Source organism: Pan troglodytes, chromosome 11, assembly GCF_028858775.2.
Source record: "Pan troglodytes isolate AG18354 chromosome 11, NHGRI_mPanTro3-v2.0_pri, whole genome shotgun sequence".
NCBI classification, from domain to species: Eukaryota; Metazoa; Chordata; class Mammalia; order Primates; family Hominidae; genus Pan; species Pan troglodytes.
Window position 1 is genome coordinate 27,472,383 of NC_072409.2, and position 27,617 is coordinate 27,499,999.

General features: G+C 37.1%; 1 protein-coding gene across 12 annotated transcripts in view; it reads left to right on the top strand.

The window, feature by feature from the left end:
• LPAR1 (lysophosphatidic acid receptor 1) overlaps positions 1–27,617 on the top strand; it is a 165,840-nt gene that overhangs the window by 42,377 nt on the left and 95,846 nt on the right. For 11 of the 12 annotated variants that reach the window (XM_024345824.2, XM_024345825.3, XM_024345822.3 and 8 more), the window contains 2 exons: positions 23,402–23,479; positions 24,734–24,881. In XM_024345824.2, coding sequence (XP_024201592.1) covers positions 24,837–24,881 — 45 coding nt within the window. In that variant the 5' untranslated portion in view covers positions 23,402–23,479; positions 24,734–24,836. Of the gene's footprint in view, positions 1–12,472; positions 12,640–23,401; positions 23,480–24,733; positions 24,882–27,617 lie in introns of those variants that run through there. The other variant, XM_063787603.1, reaches the window with a different exon arrangement.

Here is a 27,617-nt window from a genome sequence, read left to right on the forward strand (position 1 = left end):
TGGTGCTATGAATTCCAGCTGAGAGGAGGAGTTCATGTAACTTGGATCAGAGATCAGTCTCTGTAACGAGACCATCAGACCCCAGAAGGGGAAGGGTCCTTGTATGTCACTTCAGTTACCTCCATAGCTACCACCAAAAGAAACTGGGGTAGTTCTTTGGAGAGGTGGCCTTTTAGAAATCTAAAATTATACCCTTGGAGCCACTTCTCTGCAATGGGCTGAACACATCACATTTTATCCCTTGCCCCCAGCACTGTATTACTGTAAAATGGGGAAATCTGGGAATACAAAAGATTTAGAGACTTGCCACCTGCTCATTTTATCGCTATGACTTGGCTTAAAACAACAGTCACTGTAACCTCAGCCCTTTGGCACACGCTTCCTTCTCAAGCCCCAGGAAATTCTTGGTCAGGTCGCACCCACAGCCACTGAGTCTGGTTGTTTCTTCTTCTCCCAGATTTTTTAGGGAATATCAGTTTAGTAAAACTTAGTTTTTTGTAAGCGGACTCCTTTTGTATCAGAATTCCTTTCCTTTAAAAAATATTTTTATATTTATTATTATTTTTTAAGTAGAGATGGCATCTTGCTATGTTGGCCAGGCTGGTCTCGAACCCCTGGTCTCAAGTGATTGTCCTGCCTTGGCCTCGGAGAGTTACAGGCTTGGAATTACAGGCTTGAGCCACCACACCCAGCCCAGAGTTCCCTTTCTAATGTCATAATGCCTTATCTCTTTTTTGGAGTGGTCATCAAATCCCTTTTCACACTAGTTAGAAGTTTTCTGTGTGATATTCTCCATTCTCTACATATTTGGACTATCCCACTGTGTTTTTCTGGACATGTAGGACAGCATCTTTCAGGCCCATTAGCAGATAGAAGTCTTTCAAGTGGGGCCTCACAGCTGTTTTTAGGTCTCCGGTTGGTTTTTAGGTCATGTCTCAGACATAGGGGCTTTGTGGCTACTTTGTGGTTTTACTATCTCCTCATAGTTTATTAAAAAAGAGGCTCCTTTTCCCTTCCATTTTCTGCTGCTTTCCTGATAAAAGACTTCAGCCATTATTTTTAAAAGTGTCCGCTATTATATTTTAAACCCTTTCATAACAGGAAAACAGGAGTTAACCACTCACATAAGTTAGAGAGGGGACCCCCCTTTTTTGGTGATTTTCATAATTACTAAATCATTGTGAACAGAGAAAAGTCACTTAATTCCCTTTGCTTCACTTCCTGATTTCTTCAACAGAGTGGTAACATTTGAGATGCTATTCATAGAATTGTATATCAAAGAATGAGGCCAGCTCTTTCTTGGTGCCCCCTCAAGTTGGTAAAATCACGTATGTGACTTCTCAGGAAGCCAGAGTATTTACATATCCTCGACCCAGCTGGGAATAATTCATCCTCTAGTACAATACTAGTTTTCTTTAGATTCCCCTCTATATTTACTGTTTTAGAGAGGTATTGCCAAGAGGGTTTTCAATGAGGAAGAATGGTAATATGCTGGGAGCAGGAAAGGAAATGAAATTAAGCGTCTCATTATTTTTCCCATGCTGAAGTAGATATTAGGATTGTATTCCACAGGTCTTATTTTCTTCCCCCTCCCCACCTCAAAACTTCAGGCAGGATGTATAAGTCTAGACTTAGGTTATATACTGATTTTTTTTAAGCTTTTATCTCCAGTTTAATTAGAGGCTGGTGAAGGAAACTGGGTTTCTTATTTGGCTCTCAAACTTTGAAAATAAACAAAACTTTCATATATTTGAATAGCACATTGTGGGCCAAACAACATCTGGAAGAGATTAGTCTCACTGGTAGGCAGAAGAAATTTCATAATGTACCATCTTCAAAGAACATGGTACCTCGTCACATTTCTCGTGTGACATGTATCCTGGAAACAGAAGTACTTAGGGCCACATTGCTGGAGCATCTGCCTTTGTCTTTGTTTTGTGTTTAACATAAATGTGTCTTTCTAATACTATGATATTTCTTTAGCTTTTTTGAAAACACAGCTAAACTTGGTGGTACGATGCTGCCTGCGCTGTTGACTGTGGTCTAGACTTCTCCTTTTTCAGAAGACCTATTTGACTTTTGGCAACGTGCCTCTTAGAGTTTGTGATTTGTTTGAGACATCTTTTCCTGTCTTCTCTAAAATCAAGCACATGTGTGTCTGGGGTAGTCATGTACTTTGTAACAGTCACTTCTAGCCAGATCTTGGGGATGTCTATTCTTAGGGTTAGTAGTGACACATGAACCCTCTCTTCCACTTAAAATTGTTTTATGTAAGATGACTGCTTCTCCTTCTATCCCTGCTCCTTCCTCTCCTCCTCCTCTACTCTGCCTCCCTCAAACTTATAGAAAAGTTGCAAGTACAGTAAAAAAGTGTGAAGAACCTTTTATCTCCCTAAGTCGATTAAGAGTGAATTGTTTACACTGATGCGCTAACATCTTCAAATACTCTGTTTTTCTCACAAACACATTCTTCAACATAGTCACAAAGCAACCACTGAAATCAGTAAATTCACCCTGTTATCTTACTATCATCTAATTATCAGATCCTATTGAAATTTTCCCATATTGTCACAACAATATCCTTGATAGTGAAGGATCCAGCTCATCATCTTGCACTGTATTTATAATTAGGTCTTTTCTAAGTCTACTTTATTATGGAATAGTTTCTAACTTTTTTCTTGGCTTTTATACCCTTGATCTCTTGATTATAGGCTGCTTATTGTGTAGAATGTTCCTCAGTGGGTTTGTTTCATGTTTCCTGTTGATTAAATTCAGATTTCGAACTTTTGGCAGGAACATGACAGAAGTGATATTCTCATTGCATTTTGTCAGGTGGCACACACTGTTGATTTGCTCCATTATTGGTGATGTTATTTTGATCACTTGATTAAAGTGATGTCTTCCAGACTTATTTACTGTAAAGTTATTATTTTGCACTTCATGGTAAGTATTTTCTAGGGAAGTGTTTGAGTCTCTGTAAATATCAATTTTTTGGTCAAACTTTTATTTGTATTAAAATGAACTTATGGATTCCTTTTTCATTTTCAAACTTAGAAATAATTAGACCAGTGAGTACCTTTCAAACTAGTTTCCTTGTCCTTTTTACATGTCTGCATAATTCTTTTAAGTGCTGTCTTAACTGTCTGCTCAAGGTAACCAAGGCATCATGTATTTCCCTAATCTGAGGAACAGGCATATCTCCAAGGAGGCTGGCACCTTTCTGTAGAGAATGGTATTAAGAGACGAAGATGTAAGTGTTAGGTGTGCTCATTGTTATTGGGATATCACTATTCCCAGGCTTCTCACTGTGCAACACACACATTGATAACTGTTTTTATTTCTATTTCTATTGAAAACCTCTCTCCTTCTCTCCTGGATTACCTCTCTCTTTCTCTCCTGGTTGACCCCTCACCTTTCAGGCTTTGACACAAACTCTGGGCTGCCTTCCCATGGAGACATCCTCTTCACCTCACTTAGACTCTGACACTGCCTTGCGCTGCCCTTGGAGCCACTGAGGAACATTCTACACAATAAACAGCCTATAATCAAGAGATCAAGGGTATAAAAGCCAGGAAAAAACTTAAAAACTATTCCATAATAATTTTTAAAAATTAGTTTGTGGTATGAGAACACATGGACACAGGAGGGGAACATCACACACCGGGGGCCTGTCGGTGGGTAAGGGGCTGGGGAAGGGATAGCATTAGGAGAAATACCTAATGTAAATGACAAGTTGATGGGTGCAGCAAACCAACATAGCACATGTATACCTATGTAACAAACCTGCATGTGGTGCACATGTACCCTAGAACTTAAAGTATATTAAAAAAAATTAGTTTGTGGTTAGTGGTCATATTTTCTTGTATGCCAGAGTTTTCCATTTAAGGAGAATGTTCTTTAAATATTGCATTTTAAAAAGTTGTAAAATAGCGTTTTTCTTTAAGACTTATGCTTTCTTTTAATCTTTTCATTGATAACATAGACTACATATATTTAAAGTATACAATTTGATTTGTTTTGACATATGCATATACTCTCGAAATTATCACTGCAATGAAGATGGTGAACATATCCAACACTCCTCAACTTTTCTCCTGTTGTTTGAAATCCTTCCCTCATGTCATTCTGCTTTTATACTCCCAGGCAACCACTTAATTGCTTTTGGTCACTATAAATTAGTTTGCATTTTCTACAGTTTTATATAATGGAATCATACAGTAAGTGCTGTGTTTTGTCTGGCTTCTTTTACTTGGCTTATTTTGAGAGTGATAGATAGTATTATACATACCAGTAGTTCATTTGTTTTTATTGCTGAGTAGTCTTCTGTTTTATGGATATATAACAATTTGTCCATTCATTTATGAATAGACATTTGAGCTGTTTCCAGTTTTTGGCTATTTACAGATAAAACTACTAGAAGCATTTGTGCTCAAGTCTTTGTATAGACAAATACTTTATTTTCTCTTGGGTAAATACCTAGGAGTAAAATGGCTGAACTGGATAATTAACTTTTAAAGAAACTGTCAGATTATTTTCCAGACTGATTCTATCTTACATTCCCACATCAGTGTGTGAGAGTTGCAGCTTCTTTAAATCCTCACTGACACTTGGTATGGTTGGTTTTTTCAATTTTATCCATTCTAATAGTCATGTAGTGGTGTTTCATTGTGGTTTTAATTTGCATTTTTCCTAATTGCTCTTCTATGCTTATCTGCCATCCGTATATTATCTTTGGTAAACTGTCCCAATCTTTTGCCCCTTTTTGAATTTTGAAATTTCTTATATGCTTTGGATACAAGTTCCTTATGGACATATACTTTGAAAGTATTTTCTCTCAGTTTGTGGCTTGCCATTTAATTTATTTAACAATGTCTTTTAAAAAGTAAATTTAAATGAAGTTCAGTTTTTCCATTTGTACTTTATAGATCCTGCTTTTGATATTTTGACTAAAGAAAAAAAAAACAAGCTTTTAAAGAATTTAAGTTAGTTTTATCCAGAAGTCTTACTGAGAGCTATAGACTGACTGAGGACTACAGCCTGGGAGGAGTCTTTCAGAAAGGTTCTATTGGCCAGGAGTGGTGGCTCACGCCTGTAATCCCAGCACTTTGGGAGGCCGAGGTGGGCGGATCACCTGAGGTCAGGAGTTTGAGACCAGCCTGACCAACATGGAGAAACCCCATCTCTACTAAAAATACAAATGGCACATACCTGTAATCCCAGCTACTTGGGAGGCTGAGGCAGGAGAATTGCTTGAACCTGGGAGGCGGAGGTTGCAGTGAGCCAAGATCGTGCCATTGCACTCCAGCCTGGGCAACAAGAGTGAAACTGTCCCAAACAACAACAACAACAACAACAACAACAACAACAACAACAACAACAAAACAAACCAGAAAGATTCTATCAGACTGCTCCAAAATAGTGTTTCAGCTCACAGTTTATATACAGGTTCAGTACATATAAAATCACATCAAAGTTTAGGTGCAAGAGTCTATCTAGTTATAGATTACAGAAGTGTAATCACTAACCCTGTCAGGTGTTCTCTTATGTGTAGGAAAAGGCAAGGACTAGGGCCATTTATCTTTTAAGGAATACAGTGACTCAGGCAAGAGCTGGAGGGTGGGAGGCCCTGTTCTCTATTCTGTTTTGTCTTCAACGCATGTTTCTGGAGAGCTACACGTTGTCACAGAGTCAGGGGCTTTGGAAAAGTATGTTGACAAGCAGAAATGAGCAAATATGTCTTCTTACATTTGTTACTTTGGCTCACAGGTATCTTATCTAAGGAAACTTTGCTTACGCAAAGTACACGATGATTTTCTCTTATGTTTTCCTCTAGAAGTTTTATGGTTCTAAGTTTTACATTTAGGTTTATGACCCTTTTCAGTTAATTTTTGTATATGGTATGAGGTATGAATCAGTTGGTTTTTTCAGTTTATATTTTTGCTTATGGATATCTAATAGTTCCACCATGATTTTAAAATTGTGACTTCATATTTAAAAGTGGAGAGAAGGCTATACTACACTGTCTTAATCATTTATTATACTTTTAATGTCTCTGACAGGGACAATAGTAATGACCCCTCTTTCAATTTTATTTTTAGTCATTTATATCTTCTCACCTTTTTTCTCGACTAATCTGGTTAGAGCGTTAGCAATTGTATTGATGTTCTTAAAGACACATCTCTTGGATTTGTTTTATAGTTTCTATATAATTATCTACTATTTTATTTTTTCCTGCTTACTTTGATTTTAATTAAATTATCCTTTTCTAGTTTCTGATGGTAAAAGATGAGGTCATTTATTTGAGACTTTTCTTCTTTTCTATTATAGGTGTTTAATGCTATGATTTTCCTCTTTGGCACTGGTTTAGTGACATCCCACAAATTTTGATATGTTTTGTTTTCATCTTCATTTAATTCAAAATATTCAATTCAAAAGATTTTTTAATTACCTCCTTTGACTTCTTTGATTTATAAGGTATATACAGATACATTACTTAGTTTCCAGCATTTGATGATTTTCCAGAGATCATTCTGTTATTGATAATTTAAGTGTGGTCAGAGAACAGACTTTTTATGACTCAAATTCTTTTACATTTGTTGAGACTTGTTTTATGGCCCAGAATATGGTCTATATTGGTACAGATTTCTTTTGTTCTTGAGAGGAGTGTGTAGTCTGGTGTTGGGTTGAGTCTTTTCAAAATGTCAAATTAGATCAAGTTGACTACTTGTATTGTTCAAGTCTCTTATATCCTTACTGATTTTTTCTGTTCTGTCAGTTAATGACTGAGGTGTATTTATCTCTGGCTATATTTGTGGATTTGTTTATTTATCCAGTTACTGGTTTTTACTTTGTATATTTCAAAAATCTGTAATTAGATGCATACACTTTTAGGATTGTTATGTCATCTTGATAAAGAGACTCTATCATTATGAAATAACCTTTTTTTTTATAAAATCCCTGGTAATATGTTTTGCTCTAAAATCTACTCTGTTAGATTTTAATATTGGTACTTCAGCTTTGTTTTGTTTAGTGTTAGCTGGGTATTTCGTTTTTTTATCCTTTTACTTTTAATCCATTTGTGTCTTCATGTTTAAAGTATGGTTCATGTAGGGAGCATATAGTTGTGTCTTGCTCTTTTATCCAGTCTCATAATCTATGCCTTTTAATTGAGTTGTTTAGACCACTTACATTTAATGAGTGTATATATATGTGTTTTCATATGGTTATGTTTAAATCTATCATCTTGCTTTTGTCAATTGTCACATTTGTTCTATTTTTTGGATTTGGTATACTTTATGATTTCATTTTATCTTCTTGTTGGATTATTAGCCATAATTCTTTATTTTGTTTTTAGTGGTTGATTCAGTGTGTGCAGTAGGCTTTAATTTATTGTAGGCAACTTTTAAGTGACATCGTACCCCTTTATGTATAGTACAAGAACCTCACAACAATACAGTATACTTACTTTACTCCCCTGCTTTTTAAAACTTTTGTAATAAACTCTATTGTTATTATTTTCATTATCTTTTTAGAACAACTTTATTGAGGTATAATTTAATACCATAAAAGCCAGCCATTTAAAATTCAATAGTTTTTGATATATTAAGAGTTCTGCAGCAGTGGCATGTGCCTGTATTCCCAGCTATTCAGGAGGCAGAGACAGGATCACTTGAGCACAGGAGTTTAAGGCCAGCCTGGGCAACATAGCCAATCCTTGTCTCCAGATAGATAGATAGATAATGTGCAATCATCACTCCAATCAAGCTCAGAAAATGTTTATCATTCCAAGAGAAACCTCATATTTGTTTTCAATCACTCCCTATTTATCCTCTTCCAAACTCCTGAAAAACACGAATCTACTTTCTTTCTCATAGATTTACCTATCTTGGACATTTCATGTAAACAGGCTTATAGATTTGTGGCCTTTTTTGATTGGCTTTTCACTTAGAAAAAAATGCACAATACTGCATGTTGTAGTATGTATCTTTCTTTCCTTTTTTGTTGCTGCTCAATAATATTCCATTGTTTAAAAATACCATATTTAACTTTATCCTTTCAACAGTTGATAGACATTTGGATTATTTCTACTTTTTGATGATTCTGTAATGCTTCTGTGAATATTCTTGGAGAAGTTTTTGTGTGGATATATATTTTCAGTTCTTTTGGGCATATACTTATGAGTGAAATTGCTGGATCATATGAAAATGCTATTTAATATTTTGAGGAACTACCAGATTTTCACAGTGGCTGCACCTTTTATATTCCCACCAGCAATGTATAAGGGTTCCAATTTCTCCACATTCTTACCAACACTTGTTATTATGTCTTTTAAATTATAGCCATCCTAGTAGTTATGAAGTGTGAATTTGGCTTTTGTTTCCCTAATGGCTAAAGGATATCCAGTGTCTTTTCATATTCTTGTTAGCCATTTGTCTGTTTTCTTAGAAAAATATCTATTCAGATATTTAATCATTTTAAAATTAGCTTGTCTCTTTATTATTGAATTGCAGGAGTTCTTTATTCTGGATACAAGTCCCTTATGATTTGCAAATATTTTTCTTTCTATGAGTTGTTTTCAATTATATTTTTGAGATACTTATATAATAAAATGGTTTTTATATTTATCCATGTTATTACTATTAATATTTTTGGTATCCTTCATTTCTTTATGAGGATCCATATTTTCATGTGGTATAATTTTCTTTCTGTCTGATGAACTTCTTTTTCACATTTCTTATGGTCCAACGTCTGCTTATGATGAATTCTTTCACCTTTTGTATGTTTGAAAATGTTTTTATTTTACTTTCACCTCTGAACGTTTTTTAATGTGTATAAAGTTCTAGATTGATAGTTTCCCCCACTTCCCATTATTTTAAAGATGTTGATCACCTGCCTTTTTGCTTGGATTGTTTCTGATGAGAAATCTGCTGTCATTCTTATCCTTGTTCCTCTCTAGGTGTCTTTTTTTTTTCTTTAATCCAGTAACTTTAAAGATTTTATTGTTATGGTTTTGTAAATTTGATTGTGCATTTTTCTTTGTTTCCTGTGCTCATGCTTCGTTGAGCTTGTTGAGTCTGTGGGTTTATAGTTTTTATTTTTAGCCTTGTTTTTTCACTCTCCCTTTTTGCTTTGGGGACTCCAGTTACGTGTACAGTTGACCCACGAACAATGCAGATCCATTTATATGCATATTTTTTCCAACCCAATGCAGATCAGAAATACAGTATTCATGGTATGCGAACCCCACAGATATGGAGGGCCAACTTTATATATATATATATATATATGTATATATATATACATATATATATATGTATATATATATGCAGGTTCCACAGGGCTGTCTGTGGTGTAACTGCCCAATGGGTTCTCCTTACCTACTCCCCAGGTAGAACTGATTTATCAAGACAGGAGACTTGCAATAGTGAAAGAGTTTAATTCATGCAGAGCCAGCTGAATGGGTGACTGGAGTTTTATTACTCAAATCAGTCTCCCCCCAAATTTGGAGACTGAGGTTTTTAAAGAATAATTTGGTGGGTAGGGGGCCAGGGAGTAGGGAGTGTTATTGGTGGCACTGGAGATGAAATTATTGGGAGTTGAAATATTATATAAACATATATATTATATAATCATATGTATTATATAATTGAATATAATACCTATTATATATGCAATATATTATATAGACTAAACATAATAATTGAATAGATATATAATAGTTGAATTGCATGTAAATGTAGTTTTAATAACAAGGTTGCCAAGTACTGTATTACTGGATGCTTACATTGTTCCTAAAATTATCCTATCATACATGATATTGCATTAAGCATCCTTGTAGCAAATTCTTTGTCCTTTATGTTTTTCCCATAGTATAAATTCCTGGTGGTGGAGTTACATGCCTTCTGATTCAGCACACTTTTTAGGATCTTGATGCAAACCATGCATATACACACATTTCCCTAATATTAGCATTCGAAAGGTTACAACAGTTTCACCTATACCAGAAATACATTTGAGCGCCTATTTTCCTACTTTGTATACAAACACATCAGAAAACCATCTTTCAAGGATAACTTTCTTATGTTGAGGCAGTTTTAAATCACAATCATTCAAGCACTCAGTATCGATTTTGATTCATTCTCCCAAAGGTGCTTGAATTTTAAGCTACTTGAAACCTTAAATAATGGAAGATGTCTCTATTAAGAGAACTCTCTGCTGTTGAACACTGTTATTCAGGGCTGAATCACTTTACTTACCACAGCCACAGACTTCTATATTCTGACTAGCTATTTCGACACTTTGTTTCCACCCCCATTGGTTTCTTTTCTTCCCTAATTTTCTTCCCTTCACTTCATATATTCACATTCCTTCTATTTTAGGCCATTTGGGAATTACTTTTTTTTTTTAGAATAGTTAACTTTTAAAATTTTTGTTTCATTTTTAATTTTTGTAGAGACAGAGTTTCAATATATTGCCCTGGCTGGTCTCAAACTCCTGGGCTCAAGCAATCCTCCGGCCTTGGCCTCTCAAAGTGCTGGAATTACAGGCATGAGCCACCACACTTGGCTGAAAATTACTTCTGTTGTTAGAAACATGCACTTACTCTTAGAATGAAATATTTTTCAAGACTCATCTGTGGTTGGAAGAGTCTAGCCTGCCCGAAGCTTGGTTATAGAGGTTGTAATTGTCCTTGTTCTGAAAACTACGGACTGAAAACACCCCAGCTTGGCACAGTGGCGCCCTCAGTAGAAATGTATCCACCCTATAGGGTGCTTCTCCTGTAAGTGGAAATCCTAATTCAGATTTACATCTGCATTGCTCTAGGTCCCTATTCAAATGGCTGAGGGTCATGGCATGCACACACTAAGAAGATCAAGAGTTTAGATGACTCTGGAAAGAAACAGGGCAGAATGAAGTCTGTTTCTTACTCAGAGTAGAGTTCTACTTTTCAAGAGGATTTTTTTCAGTCTTCTTTGTGGAATCCTCCTCATTTTCCCTTAAAATGTAGATCTCATTCCTTCTCTTCTTGCTCTCTGTCTTCATGAGTGATCACACTCCCTTGAGCTCAATTTTCTCCAACTCAGAAATCTGTAGTTCCATGCCGTTCCTGATTTACTACTTCTAAGTAGAGATTTTCTCCCATTTTCTAAGCATTGTAACACAAACTAGCTTGACCTTGAGGCTAAACAGTTTGGCCAATATATCCTTTGCCTTCATAGTGACACTTATTCTAAGATAGTAATCTCCATAATTTGAATTTTACAATTCTTGGTTATTTTGGTAAGTGTCAGGATAGCATTCCTCTCCATCAGGACCACTTCTAAAGTGAAAACTATACAGCTGGGAATACAGTCTTTGAAATTAAGACAGTGTTTACTTATATAAGTTTTGGCCAGTTTCTCCAGCTTCTAGAATACCTGACCTGGCCCACCCTGACCTGATAAAATACATGTAAAAAGGCGCAATTGTGTTAATTGTGTTTCTCTCTCTGCAGTCAGTGTGCGCAGGATGGGCTAGTTGTATTTCTTCCTTGGAATGCATTAGCTCTGTGCCCTGTAGAAAAAATGATAGACTTTTAGACCAATTTGAAAATGAAAGGTCTAATTGAAAAGCTGGAGAAGCAAATGAAAAGACTGATCTTATTTGTGGAAAAGGATTTATGAACATGAAATATATTGTATCCTGTGAGTACACTGAAGCAAGATCTTAGGCCTGACACTTTGAGGAAGAGAGGAAAGTAGCCACAGAGAGGAAAGCAGCCTGTAGCCACAGGTGGCGATGGTATTTTAAAACAAAACATAAGGTAGTCATTTGGTTTCTCAAATGCATTTCTGATTTCTTTGTTCTGAATCTGCATGTGAAGCAAATGGACCCATAGCCTCCTTCATCCCAGCTGAACCATTTGCTTCACTGTCAGTGAAGGGGATAGAGTCAGTGGTAGGGATAAGTAACCCAGATAAAAAGTTTAGCATAGCCATGCCTCTGTCATCCTGTTTTCCCCTTTCCTTTTCCTTTTTGATTCTTTAAACCGGAAATTCTGATTTTATCAACTTTAGAAATGAAACAGTATTGATTGGCTCCTTTCTCAAGAGGTGAAGAATGTTCTCCTTTTTCTTGTGACTTTCTGGAGTTTTCATCTTAGCTTATTAGTTACACGTATTTCAACTGTATAGCTTTTTTTTTCCTATTAGTTAAAACTGCATTCTTTTTTCTTTTTTTGTCACCATTACTATCACAGGTATTCTGTGCTTATCTGGATTGACAAGCTGCTCTTGCCAAAGGTTTCCTGAGCACATTATTTTGATTTGTCATATGAGTAGTTGTATTATGTCATTGAACAAATTTTTCAGGGAGAAATATATCTTAATTATACCATATGATCCAGCAATCTCACTGCTAAGTATATACCCAAAAGAAAAAAAAATCAGCATATTGAAGAGGTATCTTCACTCTTATGTTTATTGCAGCACTGTTCACAATAGCCAAGATTTGGAAGCAGCCTAAGTGTCCATTAACAGAAAAATGGATAAAGAAAATGTGGTACTTATACACAATGGAGTATTATTCAGCCAGAAAAGGAATAAGATCTTGTCATTTGCAACAACATGGATGGAACTGGAGGTCACCGTGTTAAGTGAAGTAAGCTAGTCACAGATAAACTTTGCATGTTCTTATTTGTAGGAACTAAAAAAATTAATTGAACATATGGAGACAGAATAGAAGGATAGTTACGAGGGGCTAGGAAGGTGGGTTGGTTAATGGGTACAAAAATATAGTTAAATAGAATGAATAAGATCTAGTATTTGGTAGCATAACGGTAAATTTATTGTACATTTTATAATAGTTAAAAGAGTATAGTTGGATTATTGGATTGTTTGTAACACAAAGAAAGGATAAGTGCTTGAGGTGATGCGTACCCCATTTACCATGATGTGACTATTACATATTGCATGCCTGCATCAGAATATCCCATATACCCCACAAATATATACACCTACTATGTACCCACAAAAATTAAAAATAAAAATATTAAAAGTGGCTTGTTTTTGTTATTGCAGGTAAACAAAGGCTTGATTGGCTGTAGAATTTTTGAGTCATTCCATATTTCTGACAAAATCTTGAAATTTATTCCTTCATCTTATTTGTTGGGGTGAGGTTAATGGCTGTGTCCAGCCCATTTTTTTCCCATTATGATTTGATTTATTTTCCCCATTTGATTTTTTTAATGGGGTTTCTTTTAATTTTTAAAGCTTATTAACTTAAACCTGTTTTTCAGTTATCATTTACTTCATAGTTTTCCTGGAATTTGTCACACTTTTTTAAATTATGGTAAAATACACATAACATAAAATTTACCCTCTTAACCATTTAAATGTACAGTTCAGTAGTGTTAAATATATTCAGACTGTTGTGCAACCAATCTCCAGAACTCTTTTCGTCTTGTAAAACTGAAACTCCGTACCCATTACACAGCAATTTCTCATTCATCCCTCTCCCCCAGTCCCTGGCAAGTACTACTGTACTTTGTCTCTATTAATTTGACTATTAGCTACCTTATATATGTGGAGTATTTGTCCTTTTTTGACTGGCTTATTTCACTTAGCATAATGTCTTCAGGGTTCATCCATGTCATAGCATATGCCAGAATATCCTTTTGAAGGCTGGATGATAAGCCATTGTATGTATATACCAATTTAGTTTATGTCTGTTCATCTGTTGTTGAAAACTTGGGTTGCTTCTACCTCTTGGCTCTTGTAGATAGTGCTGCTACAAACATGGGTATACAAATATCTCTTTGAAAGATCATTAACAGTTATTTTGGATATACACCCAGAGGTGGGATTGCTAAATCATATGGTAATCCTATTTTAATTTTTTTGAGGAACCTCTATACTGTTTTCCATAGTGATTGTACCATTTTTGGTCCCACCAGCAGTGCTGGGTTCCAGTTTGTCCACATCCTTGCTAATGCTTCTTTTCTTTTTTTGATAATGGCTATCTTAATGGGTGTCAGATGTTACCTTACTATTTTGATTTGCATTTGCATTTTACTGATGATTAGTGATGTTGAGCATCTCTTCATGTTTGGCCGTGTGTGTGTGTGTGTGTGTATGTGTATACATTTTTGTAGAAGTGTCTACTCAAGTCTTTTGCCCAATTTTTAAGTTGGTTGTTTTTGATTTTGAGTTGTAGGAGTTAGGAAAGTTTACTTTTATTGCTAAGTAACTTCTGTTCCACTTATTTTTCTCAAGTATGCCGATTATGTTGAATCTTTATGTCCTGTGATTTATATCCATAATTTCTTTTTAAATTTTTTTATTTTTATTTTTTATTATTATACTTTAAGTTCTGGGGTACATGTGCACAACATGCAGGTTTGTTACATAAGTATACATGTGCCATGTTGGTTTGCTGCATCCATCAACTCGTCATTTACATTAGGTATTTCTCCTAATGCTATCCCTCCCCTAGTCCATCACCCCCTGACAGGCCCCAGTGTGTGATGTTCCCCTCCCTGTGTCCATGTGTTCTTATTGTTCAACTCCCACTTATGAGTGAGAATATGTGGTGTTTGGTTTTCTCTTCTTGTGTTACTTTGCTGAGAATGATGGTTTCCAGTTTCATCCATGTCCCTGAAAAGGACATAAACTCATCCATTTTTATGGCTGCATAGTATTCCATGGTTATATGTACCACATTTTCTTTATTCAGTCTATCATTTGATGGGCATTTGGGTTGGTTCCAAGTCTTTGCTATTGTGAACAATGCTTCAGTAAACATATGTGTGTATGTGTCTTTATAGTAGAATGATTTATAATCTTTTAGGCGTATACCCAGTAATGGGATGGCTGGGTCAAATGGTATTTCTAGTTCTAGATCCTTGAGGAGTTGCCACACTGTGTTCCACAATGGTTGAACTAATTTACACTCCTACCAACACTGTAAAAGCATTCCTATTTTCCCCACATCCTCTCCAGCATCTGTTGATTCCTGACTTTTTAATGCTCGCCATTCTAAATGATGTGAGATGGTATCTCATTGTGGTTTTGATTTGCATTTCTCTAACGAGCAGTGATGATGAACATTTTTTCATAAGTTTGTTGGCTGCATAAATGTCTTCTTTTGAGAAGTGTCTGTTCATATCCTTTGCCTACTTTTTGATGAGGTTGTTTTCTTTTTGTAAATTTGTTTATTTGTAGGTTCTGTATGTCCATAATTTCTAATTAATCCAGTAAATTCCATTATTGTAAGCACATGTACTTTTTCCCAAGCCAGACTTCCATGGCACCAACTTGGTTTTCTGCAGTGGCACTTCTGTCTTTTGTAGTTTTAAATTTTTAGTTTCTGCAGTGATTTTTTTTTTAATTTTCTTAAAAAATTTTAAAATCAAACTTGTAAATGTTTATAATTTAAAAATGTATAGGTAGATACTTTATTTGGCAAACAATGTTAGCTATCACTTTTACCATGTTCACTATATTGTTCACAGTATGATAAGTATTACTCCAGGTGTCTTAGGTACATTAATCAATTCAATTCTTATAGTCATATGTGGCAGCCTTACTATTATTATACCCATTTTACAGAGGAGAAATCTGAGGCAAGGAGACATGACATAACCTGCCCAAGGTCATACTGGCAGGACAAGGATTTGAACCTAGGCAGTTGGATTCCCTAGCGTACTGTACTTGTAACTACTATGCAGCACTGCCTCTCTTCCTCCTTTTCTTAAAAAAAGAAAAGAAATGTATGTGCTTTATTTGAATTCTGACTCAACCAACCAAACTGTTAAAAGTTATAAGAAAATCAGGGGATTGTGAACTTACCGAATATTTGATGATATCAAGTACCTCTGATTAATTTTTTAACTGTGATGATGGTAAGGTAGTTTCCTTATAAAAGAGTTCTTTTAAGGACAAAACAGCTAAATATGTAAACATAAAGTTATTTACAGCATATGTATTACGCTGAGTTATTTACAGAAGAAATTAAATGATGCTTGGGATTTGTTCCTCTATATTATCTTTAAATATATTCATTTTAATTGACATACATTTGTACATATTTATGGGATACAGTGTGATATTTTGATACATGTATATACAATGTGTAATGATCAAATTAAGGCAATTAACATATCCATCACCTCAAACCTTCATCATTTCTTTATATGGGTAACAGTCAAAGTCCTCTCTTCTAGCTATTTGAAAAAATACAATAAATTGTTGTTTGCTATAAGTCACTCTTCAGATCTATAGAACACTAGAACTTATTTTTGCTATCCAGGTATAACTTTGTACATCCATTAACCAAACTCTCCCTTTCCCTCCCTGTCCCCTAGGCTTCCTGGTATCTAGTAAGCACTATCCTACTCTCTACTTCTGTGGGATCAACTTTTTTAGCTCCCACATAGGAGCGAGAACATTGCAGTATTTATCTTTCTGTGCCTGACTTACTTCGCTTAACATGCAGTCCTCCAGGCTCACCCGTGTTGCTGCAAATGACAGGATGTATGTAATTTAAAGTGTCAAATAGCTCTGAGGCTTGCCAGGAAAGAGGAGTCCTTGCTCGCTTCCTACAATTTTACCTTCCCCAGAGCTACCACTTTCAGTTGTTTTGGCAGCCTCATTTGATATTTGCATTGAATCTGTAAGATTTTTTTTAACTTCTTTTTGAAAATTTTAAAAATTGTGAATGATATGTTTTGAAATATGTACTATGTGGAATTCTAAGGTTTTTATTTCTTTTTATCTTACTAGTTTGGAATATTTATAGATGTACCATGTGCAAAGTGTACCATTCACATACTCCCATCCTGAACCTCCTTTTCTTAGTAGAGTTAGGTCATGATTTTGACTAGGCCATTATTCAGTGTTAATAGGATGATGACCTTGTTAATGCTGTTCATACCTGAGCCATGTAGAATTCTATGAATCCTTTTCCTCTTCTGCAAATTTTTTGTTCTATTTAAACTAATTGTTCTTTTGATGTTTGCTTAGTTTTCTATGTGATTTTTACTCATTCAGTCCTAAATGCTCTTGGTTACCCAAATCTCCTCTTGATATACTACTTCTTGAGTCTTTTTGCTTATCACCCAAGGATTTCCCTTCACAATTATGACAGGAATTCCTTTTTTTCTCCCTCTTGTATTGGACTCCTGTTTCCTGTATCACATGCCTGTCTTTTTCTTAGTTTCCTCCCTGTTTTGCAGAAGAACATCTGCCAATAGAATTCTAGGTTGTCAACTGCCTTCCTCATTGCTTCATTGTCTTCTAGCTTTCAGGGTTGCTGTTGAAAAGTCCAGAGACTTTCTGATTCCTAATCCTTTGCTTATGAGCTTCCCTACCTGCTTTTTGATATTTTATAGGACCTTTTTAATATCCTTACAGTTAAAAAAACACAACTCATGATGGCAGATGCTGTGTTTAATGTGGGCATATTGAAATCAAATGAAATGGGCAGGTAGGCACTCAGTGGGCCCTTATAGTCTACACAGTTATGACCTTACGTTTTAGGAAATATTTTGAGTTAGTCATTTGACTTCACTCCCACCCCATTTCCTTTACTCTTTTATTCTGGAATTCTATTTGGCTATTAGACCTGCTGGACTCATTTTGTAGCCTTCTCATTTTTACTGTTCTAGTCTTCTTTACTTTTTTTTTTTTTAACTCTACATTTTGGGCACATTCCTTAAAGTTATATTCTAATCTGTCTACTGAATTCTTTTTAAATTCTTAAAAATTGACATATAAAATTATAAGTATCATGCACAATATGATGTTTTGAGTATATATATATTGTGGAATGGTTAAGTCTAGCTAATTAACAAATGCATTACCTCACATAGCCACCATTTGTTTGCGGTAAGAACAGTTAACATCCACTCCCTTGACATTTTCCAAGAATACCATGTATCATCATTATCTGTAGTCACTGTCCTACACGATAGATCTGACCTTATTCCTCCTAACTGCAATAGATCTCCTGTCTAACTGTAAATATGTATCCTTTGATCAACATCTTCCCAACTCCCTCTCCCCACAGCCACCCCAGCCTTTGGTAACCACCACTTTGCTCTCTACTTCTGTGGGAAAAACTTTTTTAGATTTTGAATTACCACTTTTTAAGCATCCTGTTTTTTGTTTGAATAAGTGCAATATATTCTTCTCGATGTTACTATTGTTAAACCTATTCATCTGCTCAGATTCCAGAGAGAAAAAATCTTTCCGTCTCAGGCCTTAGATGATGTAAGACTGGCTTCAGATGCTATTTAGCTCTGATAGGCGGAAGAGATAATAAGAAAGAAGACAAGCTTCAGCTCTGAACTGCCTGTATCTCATCTTGTTCCTCCAGGTTTGGGCTTCAGGAATTTCTTCTATTTTGTTTATATCAGACTATAGGGCTCTCTGAAGAATGATACATAGTTTGAAAAATTTCCCCATTTTATCTAAATTGTTGTATATCTGTAATAGTTTTCTAAAGTTTTTAGAATAAATTTGTCCTTTCCAGGTTTCAGCATTGATGGTTTCTTCTTTCCTCCTTTATTGCTTTTCATTCATCTATTCTGTTTTGGGGATGAAGGCTTTAAAATCTTTACCCACGTAGCTTCCCCCAACTACCTCTGAGAAGTCTGTTTTATCTTTTGCATCACTAATTTTATTTTTTGCTTTTTAAAAATATTCTACTTTCTGCTTCATTGGTTGCTTTTATTCAAGTTCATAATTCAGATTTTCTTTTCTGGTTAGCACAGACTCTTTTCTGGTCTCATATTTCTTTCTATGACTACCTGCTCTATGTGCAAAGATTCTACTATGTCCCCTGGAATTTTAAGAACATGAGCTAGAAATTTTCTGTCAATAGAGTTTTCTCTTTTATATAGTATATCTATTTCTTAAGTAAATATTTGCTCTGATTCTAGAATCTTCCCCTTTTTTGAACCACAATGTGTTCTATTTGCCTGGTGGATTTAGATTTTTCTCCTTTGCTTATCCTTAGGGAAGTCAATGCATATTCGGTATTGGGTATTGCCTTGTTTTCTTTCCTTCTTTCCTTCTTTCCTTCCTTCTTTCCTTCCTTCCTTCCTTCCTTCCTTCCTTCCTTCCTTCCTTCCTTCCTTCCCTCCCTCCTTCCCTCCCTCCCTCCCTCCCTCCTTCCTTCCTTCCTTCCTTCTTTCCTTCTGTTTTAAAATTTTACTTTAAGTTCCGGGATACATGTGCAGAACATGCAGGTTTCTTACATAGGTATACATGTGCCATGGTGGTTTGATGCACCTGTCAACTCGTCATCTAGGTTTTAAGCCCCGCGTGCATTAGTAACCCTGTGTTCTTTCAAGAAACTTGTATGAGTCACTATTTGACTCAAGTCCAGACAAAGGAAAAAGGTTACATTTGTAGTAGATTAATTTACCAATTATGAATTCATATTCCTGTGAGGCCTGGGAAAAGAGCCAGCATCAGCTCCAGAAGTAATCAAAGGGAAGTTTGCCTCAAACCAAAGACTTTCTTTTAGGTATTTGGTGTGGCACTCAGTAATTAGCAAGGTCATTGTCACTTGGCATGGCTGCCCTTGCCAGGAGCCAGCTGGGAGTGTCTTTTTCCCATGTGTCTTCTGTGGTAGTCATCATGGCCACCTGTCAACCAGTAGTAAATGCAGCCAGAGGTTACTTGCTTGGCTGGCCTCTGAAGCCAGGAGCCCTTTTAAAGGAGTTAGTGTGTTTTAAATGTACCCCAAGTCTTCCTGGGCTTAGTTCCCTCAGCCCCCATCGCTCTGAACTAGGGGTATCATTATGGGTTTAGTGGATTCTCATTTGCTTATTTTCTGGTTGTGCAGTTGCAGTTTCACATGAAGAGGATATCGTGTTTTAGTCCTTTTGTCAACCTCCCATGTTGATTCTTTCAAGTATATATTTCTGAACGTTTAAGATCTATTTATAGTTTCCAGGGCTGATTCAGGATATTCCTCTGTTATAATCAACTGGTCATTTCTTTGGTAATCTGGCACAAAGAAATAAGCTTATAGCTTTCTTATTTGGAAATTGTATTTTATATATGTGATTTGAATCATAGGGGGGATATTGAGGTAATTTAGACCCAGTGATTGTAAAGGAATGGATGAATGATCCAATAAATAAATAGATGACAAAGCTCATCTTTTGCAGGTGAGAGGCATTAGAAGTAATTTTACGGTTTTGAGAAGAGAAATATAGATGAGAAGAGATGCCTAGGAGAATAGAAAATGGAGACAACTAGGAAAGAAGAGAAGAGGCAACAGTAATGCTCCAAGGGCAGTTGGAGAGCCTGATGTCAGCTGGGCAAACCCACATTGCTTCATGGTTTTCTGTGGCTAGAACACAGTTTTGAAGCTCAAGCAAAGGAAATGGAGAGTTAGGTTGGTGGCAGGTTGGAAGAGTTGCAGAACAGGTATCCAAGTACTTGGAAGAGTTCAGAGGGGTGTATTTCTTAGTCTCACTCTGTTGCCCAGGCTGGAGTGCAGTGGTGCAATCTTGGCTCACTGCAACTTCTGCCTCCCGGGTTCAGGCAGCTCTCTGCCTCAGCCTCCTGAGTAGCTGGGATTACAGGCGCCTGCCGCCACGCCTGGCTAAATTTTTTTTTTTTTTTTTTTTTGTATTTTTAGTAGAGACGGGGTTTCACCATCTTGGCCAGGCTGGTCTTGAACTCCTGACCTCGTGATCCACCCACATCGGCGTCTCAAAATGCTAGGATTACAGACGTGAACCACCGCACCCAGCCAGGGGTGTATTTCTTTAAAAATTATTGTGCAACTCTCTAGTTGACAGTCTGGGGCTCTGGTAAGGCGGGGGTTCATCTGTCAAAGTGAGCCAGCTTACTCAGCTAGATACTGTATGGCATGATTACTTAGGGTAATGTCTTTTTTGTCTTATTTAGTTCCCCCATGATTTGTGCAGTTTTGTAAATAAGTTGAGAAGTAAATAGATTTCATGATATAATTTTAAGACTTCACTCCCAAGGGAAAACTGATTTATACCTTTGAAGTTATGTCATTTAGCCCTTGTATTTGGCAAAGTAAGCATACACTATTTTATAAAGCGTTCTTGTAATGTGTGAATAGGTTCAACAAAATTAGACGTGTCTCATGTTTTAGGAGAAGGCAGTTAATTTTCTGTCTTATTTTCTTCTTGAAAATGTGAAACTAACAATCTGTCGTGTTTATTAGGCATCTCAAGGAAATGAAACATCCAAATGAGGGTTAAATGATTAAAATTTTATATAGATGAGAGGAGCACAAGGTTCTCTGTCTCAGGGTTACTCTGCAGGTCATCTGACTTTCATCCTACTTTCTCCATTTTTTATCTGACATTTTTGCTTAAAGATTCCATGTGCTTTCCATCTCTTTTTAATCTTTGATCACATGGAGTATTGGCCTATGGAAAGAGTATGAATCTTAGCATAGGCCCTGGTTCAGACCTAAGCTCTTTCGTTTCCTGACTGTGTGACTGTGGGTATGTTGCATAACCTCACAATACCTTTCAAAGCCTCACATGTATCCTCTGTAAAATAACCGAATAGTATCTGCCTCAAACTGTCGGGGAAATGACTGCTCCAAAGCTCAGCATCCAGTGGCCTTTCATGAAATCCCAGTCTCGCATCTTTCCCTCTGCTGTTGTTAGTAATAACGCCATATGACATATTTGTTTGGTGGATCTCATCCATTTCTATATCGCTTTCCTTACTCTAAGCTAGGTGCCTCTATTTAACTTTTAGGCAACTCTCTATATTCTGAATATTGAAAATATTTTAAGGTTATATTGCTTAATGACATAGCTTGGTGAAATGATATTGGACCTGAGCATATAGTATGTGTCCTTAAGAATGGAATCTTATGTGCTTGATTTTTTGCTTTTTAGTTATATTATTGATATATTCATTTATGTCACATAGAACAAGATAATGTGAATTATAAATACATAAGAGGGAGAAAGGAAAAATGAAAGTAGGAGTGGGCCAAAAATAATGCCAGGAATAATAAATACATGAGAAGGAGAAAGGAAAAATGAAAGTAGGAGTGAGCAAAAAATAGTGCCAGGAGTAAGTTCAGTGTAAAACAGTGCACCTTGGGGTTCCTGTAATTTTCTTGGGTAGGTTTGGCACTCTAGCAGTCATCTTGAAAAAAGAAAGTTCCTGTATACATATGCTTTTCTCCTGGGTTGTTTATTTACTTTCACAGTGTGATAAACAAGTCTCATTTGTTCCTAAAACTGGGACTAAGGAGAATATCAGTATTGTCACAGGGCAGCTGTGGAATTCGGTGTTGAATGTCATGACAAGATAACTTGAGAACTTTACTACTTATTTGTGAATGAAAATAATTGCTGTAATGGGAGAAGAAAATAGGAAGGCTCTACAGTTCTAAGCAGCCAGAACCTAAAGTGATTGAAACTGTAGTATCAAGGATGCTGCACAAAAATGTAGCAATTAAAAATTTAAGCTTATAGAAGTTGCTGTCAAACCTAGATTATTTCTTAGAAAAGCAGCACTTCTGAGCTCCTCATTTGCCCAGTATCCCTGAGCTAATATAGGGTAGCACCAAGGGATGTGGGGGACAAAGGACTTGGATTAAATATCCAACTCCACAGTTCCTGCTGTGCAAGACTTGGATCTTGTGACATCTGGTTCATTACTTTTACTATTATGAAAAGTATCATTTCCCAATAGTTTAAAAAGTGTTCAGGTATCATCTTGCATGTTGGTGAAACTAGAAAGTATATTTACAGACAAAAGCTCCTTAAAGGCAAGGTTGGCTTAGCCTTACTTTTTTTTTTGAGACAGAGTCTTGCTCTGTTGCCCAGGCTGGAGTGCAGTGGCATGATCCTGGCTCACTGCAACCTCCGCCTCCTGGGTTCAAGTGATTCTCCTGCCTCAGCCTCCTGAGTAGGTGTGTGCCACCACGCCCAGCTAATTTTTATATTTTAAGTAGAGATGGGGTTTCACCATGTTGGTCAGTCTGGTCTCAAATTCCTGACCTCTGATGATCTGCCCCCACTGGCCTCCCAAAGTTTTGAGATTACAGGCCTGAGCTGCTGTGCCCAGCCAATAATGTCTTTTGAATAAAAGAAAAGATATTGTTAGGGAGTATGAACATCACCGGAAAATGAAAATGTTTCTTAAAAATAAACGAATTTTTAAAAATTATTTTCTTAAAATGAAAAATTTTTTTCTTCTGGACTAAATTGCAATGTGGAAAGAGTCACATCAGCCTTTGGACAGAACTAGGGCTGTGATTTACTATAGGGAAGTTAGCATCTTTCTGAGTTTTCTTAATGAACATGTGAATAAGAGATTTGGTTATACTTTGTGCTTATTTAGCATCCTCTCTTTGAGGATGTCAAAAGGATTTTAGAAATGTTCTCTTTCTCACACAGGTGGACGTCTGATTTATGAAGCTCCCCATCCGCCTATCTGAATACCTGACTTCTCAGGACTGACACCTACAGCATCAGGTATCTTGCCTTTCTTTAGTCTTAAAAGCGGTAACTAAGTTCCTTGAGGAGATATAGGCAGGGAACACATTCACTTCGTTACGTTTCATATAGGCCTGGGAACTGGAGTTGCTGCTGTAGTCCTGGTTCTACCATTAAATGTGTGACTCTAGTCCCTTTTCTTCTCTAAGCCTCAATTTTTTCTTCTGCAAATAGGTGGGGTTGGACTGGGTGCTGTCTAATGACTTGACGGTATTATGGTAGTCTACCTTTATCCGAAGGTTCACTTTCCACAGTTTCAGTTACCTGCAGTCAAACTTGGTCCAAAAATATTAAATGAAAAATTTCAGAAACAAACAATTCACAAGTTGTAAATTGCACACCGTTCTGAATAGTGTGGGTGAAATCTCATACTGTCCATGTGATTTGTCCCTTTGTCCTGCGATTCCACACTGTGTGTGCTACCTGTACATTAGTCACTCAGTAGCTGTCTCTGTTATATACAGGGTTGGGTACTATTCACAGTTTCTTTTTCTTTTTCTTTTTTTTGAGAAGGAGTCTCGCTGTGTCGCCCAGGCTGGAGTGCAGTAGTGCCATCTTGGATCACTGCAACCTCTACCTCCCAGGTTCAAGCAATTCTCCTGCCTCAGCCTCCTGAGTAGCTAGGATTACAGTCATGTTCTACCACTCCTGGCTAATTTTTGTATTTTTAGTAGAGATGGGGTTTTGCCATGTTGGCCAGGCTGGTCTCAAACTCCTGACCTCAGGTAATCCTTCCCCCTCGGCTTCCCAAAGAGCTGAGATTATAGGCGTGAGCCACCGCACCTGACCCACTATCCAGTTTCAAGTATCCACTGGGGGGCTTAGAATCCACTCCTCAGATAAGTGGGGGTGGTTACTGCATTCTCTTTGCCCTCTATGTAAGCCATCAGCTCTCCACTGTGGATTATTCAATTCCTTTATTATTTAATGGCAGGATGGCTTTTCCCCCAACTCACCCTCCCCAGCTCTGCAACTTGAAACTGTCTTCCCAAAACATCTAGCTGGGATGTTGGATTCAAACCTATGAAAATTCCTCAACTTAAGAGTATTTGGACAGATAGCACAGAAGTCGTGGCTTTTAGACCTTAGCTTTTCCCTACCGGCTTTCTGTTTGCATTAAGCTAGTATTTGACACTTGACGTCTAGGGATTCTTACCTCCTTTGGCCAATGGTACTTCACACCCATATGCTAGTCCTTTTATGCTAAATGTGGGTTTTCCTGTTGTTTTCCAGGTACACAACTTCTCCTAGCATGACCTCGATCTGATCAGCAAACAAGAAAATTTGTCTCCCGTAGTTCTGGGGCGTGTTCACCACCTACAACCACAGAGCTGTCATGGCTGCCATCTCTACTTCCATCCCTGTAATTTCACAGCCCCAGGTAAGGGCTTCAAACTAGCAGAGGTCTGAGGTAATCATAAGTTTGTCAAATATTTAAACTGGGTTTCAGGAAGTGTATTTGACTCTAGGGATCATGTATATCTCTCTCGCTATCATTTGGTGTGTATTCGAATAATGGTGCTTTTGTGAGTGAGGTGCCATTTCGTTCAGGAAGCAGCTGGAACAATGAACAAGTGATTTTAGTGAACTGGCCTCTGTTCATAGGAGGCCTTGGTTTTCAGTGCTTAGGATGACTGACTGTCATTATAGGCATCAAACTCTAAATCAAAGTAAGTCAGTAGTAAACCCTGCTGCTTTTCCTCTCTTGGCTTTTTTGTGGGCCGGGGGGTGGGGTGGGGTTTAATGAAATATATCAGAATGGATCTAATTTTATAACAAGTTTTCTGAGGGCTGTCTTGTTGTCCTCCTCCTATACTTACACTTTTGCCTTGACCTGTTCTAGGAACTTTGAAAACAAAATGCAATTCCAGAAACTTCTGAGCAGCAATCGTATGAGTTATTTTTTTCTGTCCAGTGAAGAGCAGTAATACAGCAGGGACATGGTCTTTGTTCAGATGATTTTACAGCCTGATTTAATCAGGCATTCGCTGGACTCTTTCAGATTCACCAGGCAGCAGGGTACAATGTGGAAACAGACTTTGGAGTCATAAGGCCACAGTTCACATCCTTGCTCCTCTGATTGCAGGATAAAGAGCCCTAGTCATGCTAGCTTCTCTCAGCTTCAGTTTCCTCTCATGTAATCATTCCTCACATGATGGTTATATGGATAAAATGATGGTTCATATACATGAGGCATACAGAGGTGCTCAGAAAGTGTAGTTTCCCATTTACTCTTCATTTATCTTCTTTCTATAGTGTGACCTCCTTTCTTATTTGTGACAATCATTTTTTGGCCAACTTTATTTTTATTGATTGATTTTTTTGAGAGAGAGCCTTGCTCTGTTGCCCAGGCTGGAGTATAGTGGCATGATCTTGGTTTACTGCAATCTCCACCTCCTGGGTTCAAGCGATTCTCCTGTCTCAGCTTCCTGAGTAGCTGAGATTACAGGCGCCCGCCACCACGCCCAGCTAATTTTTGTATTTCAGTAGAGATGGGGTTTCACCATGTTGGTCAGGCTGGTCTTGAACTCTTGACCTCAAATGATCCACCTGCCTTGGCCTCCCAAAGTGCTGGGATTACAGGCCTGAGCCACTGTGCCCGGCCTCGGGCAACTTTGAAGAAAAAAGCATACTTTCAAGGAAGAGCCATATTGATTGAAATTTGAACTTGATACAAAATGTTGTTCCACACTGTTTTTTTCAGTATGATTTTGCAGACTATTCAATTTTGTATGTATTTTAAGTAGGGGTTTGTGTGTTTGTGAGAGAAGAAGAGACGGAGGAGAGGGAAAAAGGAGAACAAGGGGCATTTTTCCCTCATATAGTATAGTGTTTTCTCCTCAACACCATTTGGGATGTCATCATTGTTATCAACCTTGGGATTTTATCATATGAATAAAGCCCTTTATTCATATCATATGAATAAAGAATAAAGTACTAAGGCCTTTAGTATTATTTTCCAGAATGTTTAGTGTTACCATCGTCATACACATTCCTCTTTCTGGTAAGTGGACCATTGTCCTTTCAACACTTCATTTACTTTGGGTGTTTGGTTTCCCTTATCTTCAATAGACTTTTTTGGTATCTGAGAGACTTGGAGAATGGGCAAAGAGATTTAGTGCCTGTTACCTGAGGTCACCATTTCAAAGTCCACTGCAGCTGTTCCCATGTAATGACTCTTCTTAGTCCTTTCGTGAAGTGAGTTAGGCTAGTGCAGGTTTTCTAGACAGGGTATTTCCACATCCCGGTTTGCTACTATCATCTTTCAGCATTTCCAACAGCATCTTCTTATCTATATATCTTCTCTGTTACACAAGCTCCTATCAGCTGGTGAGGAATAGAAATACCTCTAAATGACTCATTTAATTAAAATGTTTAACACTGCCCAAAGGAGAAAGAGGTTCTATTTCATACAATCACTGGGGGAAATGTGTACTCTCGTAAATTCTCTGTGGGAAAGTAAATTGGTACAGTCACTCTGGAGGGTAATTCAACAGTATCTATTAAAATTATACACTTCTGCACATGCCCTGCTCCTGTCTTGGAATCTACATTAGAAAAACACTCACACATGAGCCCAAGGAGTGTATAAGGAATGTATAAAGATATTCACTGAAGCATTGGTTGCAAACCAAGAAGTACAAAATTTTGTGAATATCCAATAGTAGAAAGACTTAATGAATTCAGGAATGTGGACATGATTGAAATACTATTCAGTCATTTTATTTATTTCTTTTTTTTTTTCTGAGACAGAGTCTCGCTCTATTGCCCAGGCTGGAGTGTAGTGGCACGATCTTGTCTCACTGCAACCTCCATCTTCTGGGTTCCAGCGATTCTCCTGCCTCAGCCTCCCAAGTAGCTAGGATTATAAGCATGTGCCTCCATGCCTGGTTAATTTCTGTATTTTTAGTAGAGACGGGGTTTCACCATGTTGTCCAGGCTGGTCTCAAACTCCTGACCTCAGGTGATCTGCCCATCTTGGCCTCCCAAAGTTCTGGGATTACAGCCATGAGCCACTGCGCCCGACCACTATTCAGTAGTTTTAAAATGAGGATGTCTACACAGCTATATATTACTCCAAGATATCGTATGGAGGAAAAAGAAAGCAAGATGCAAA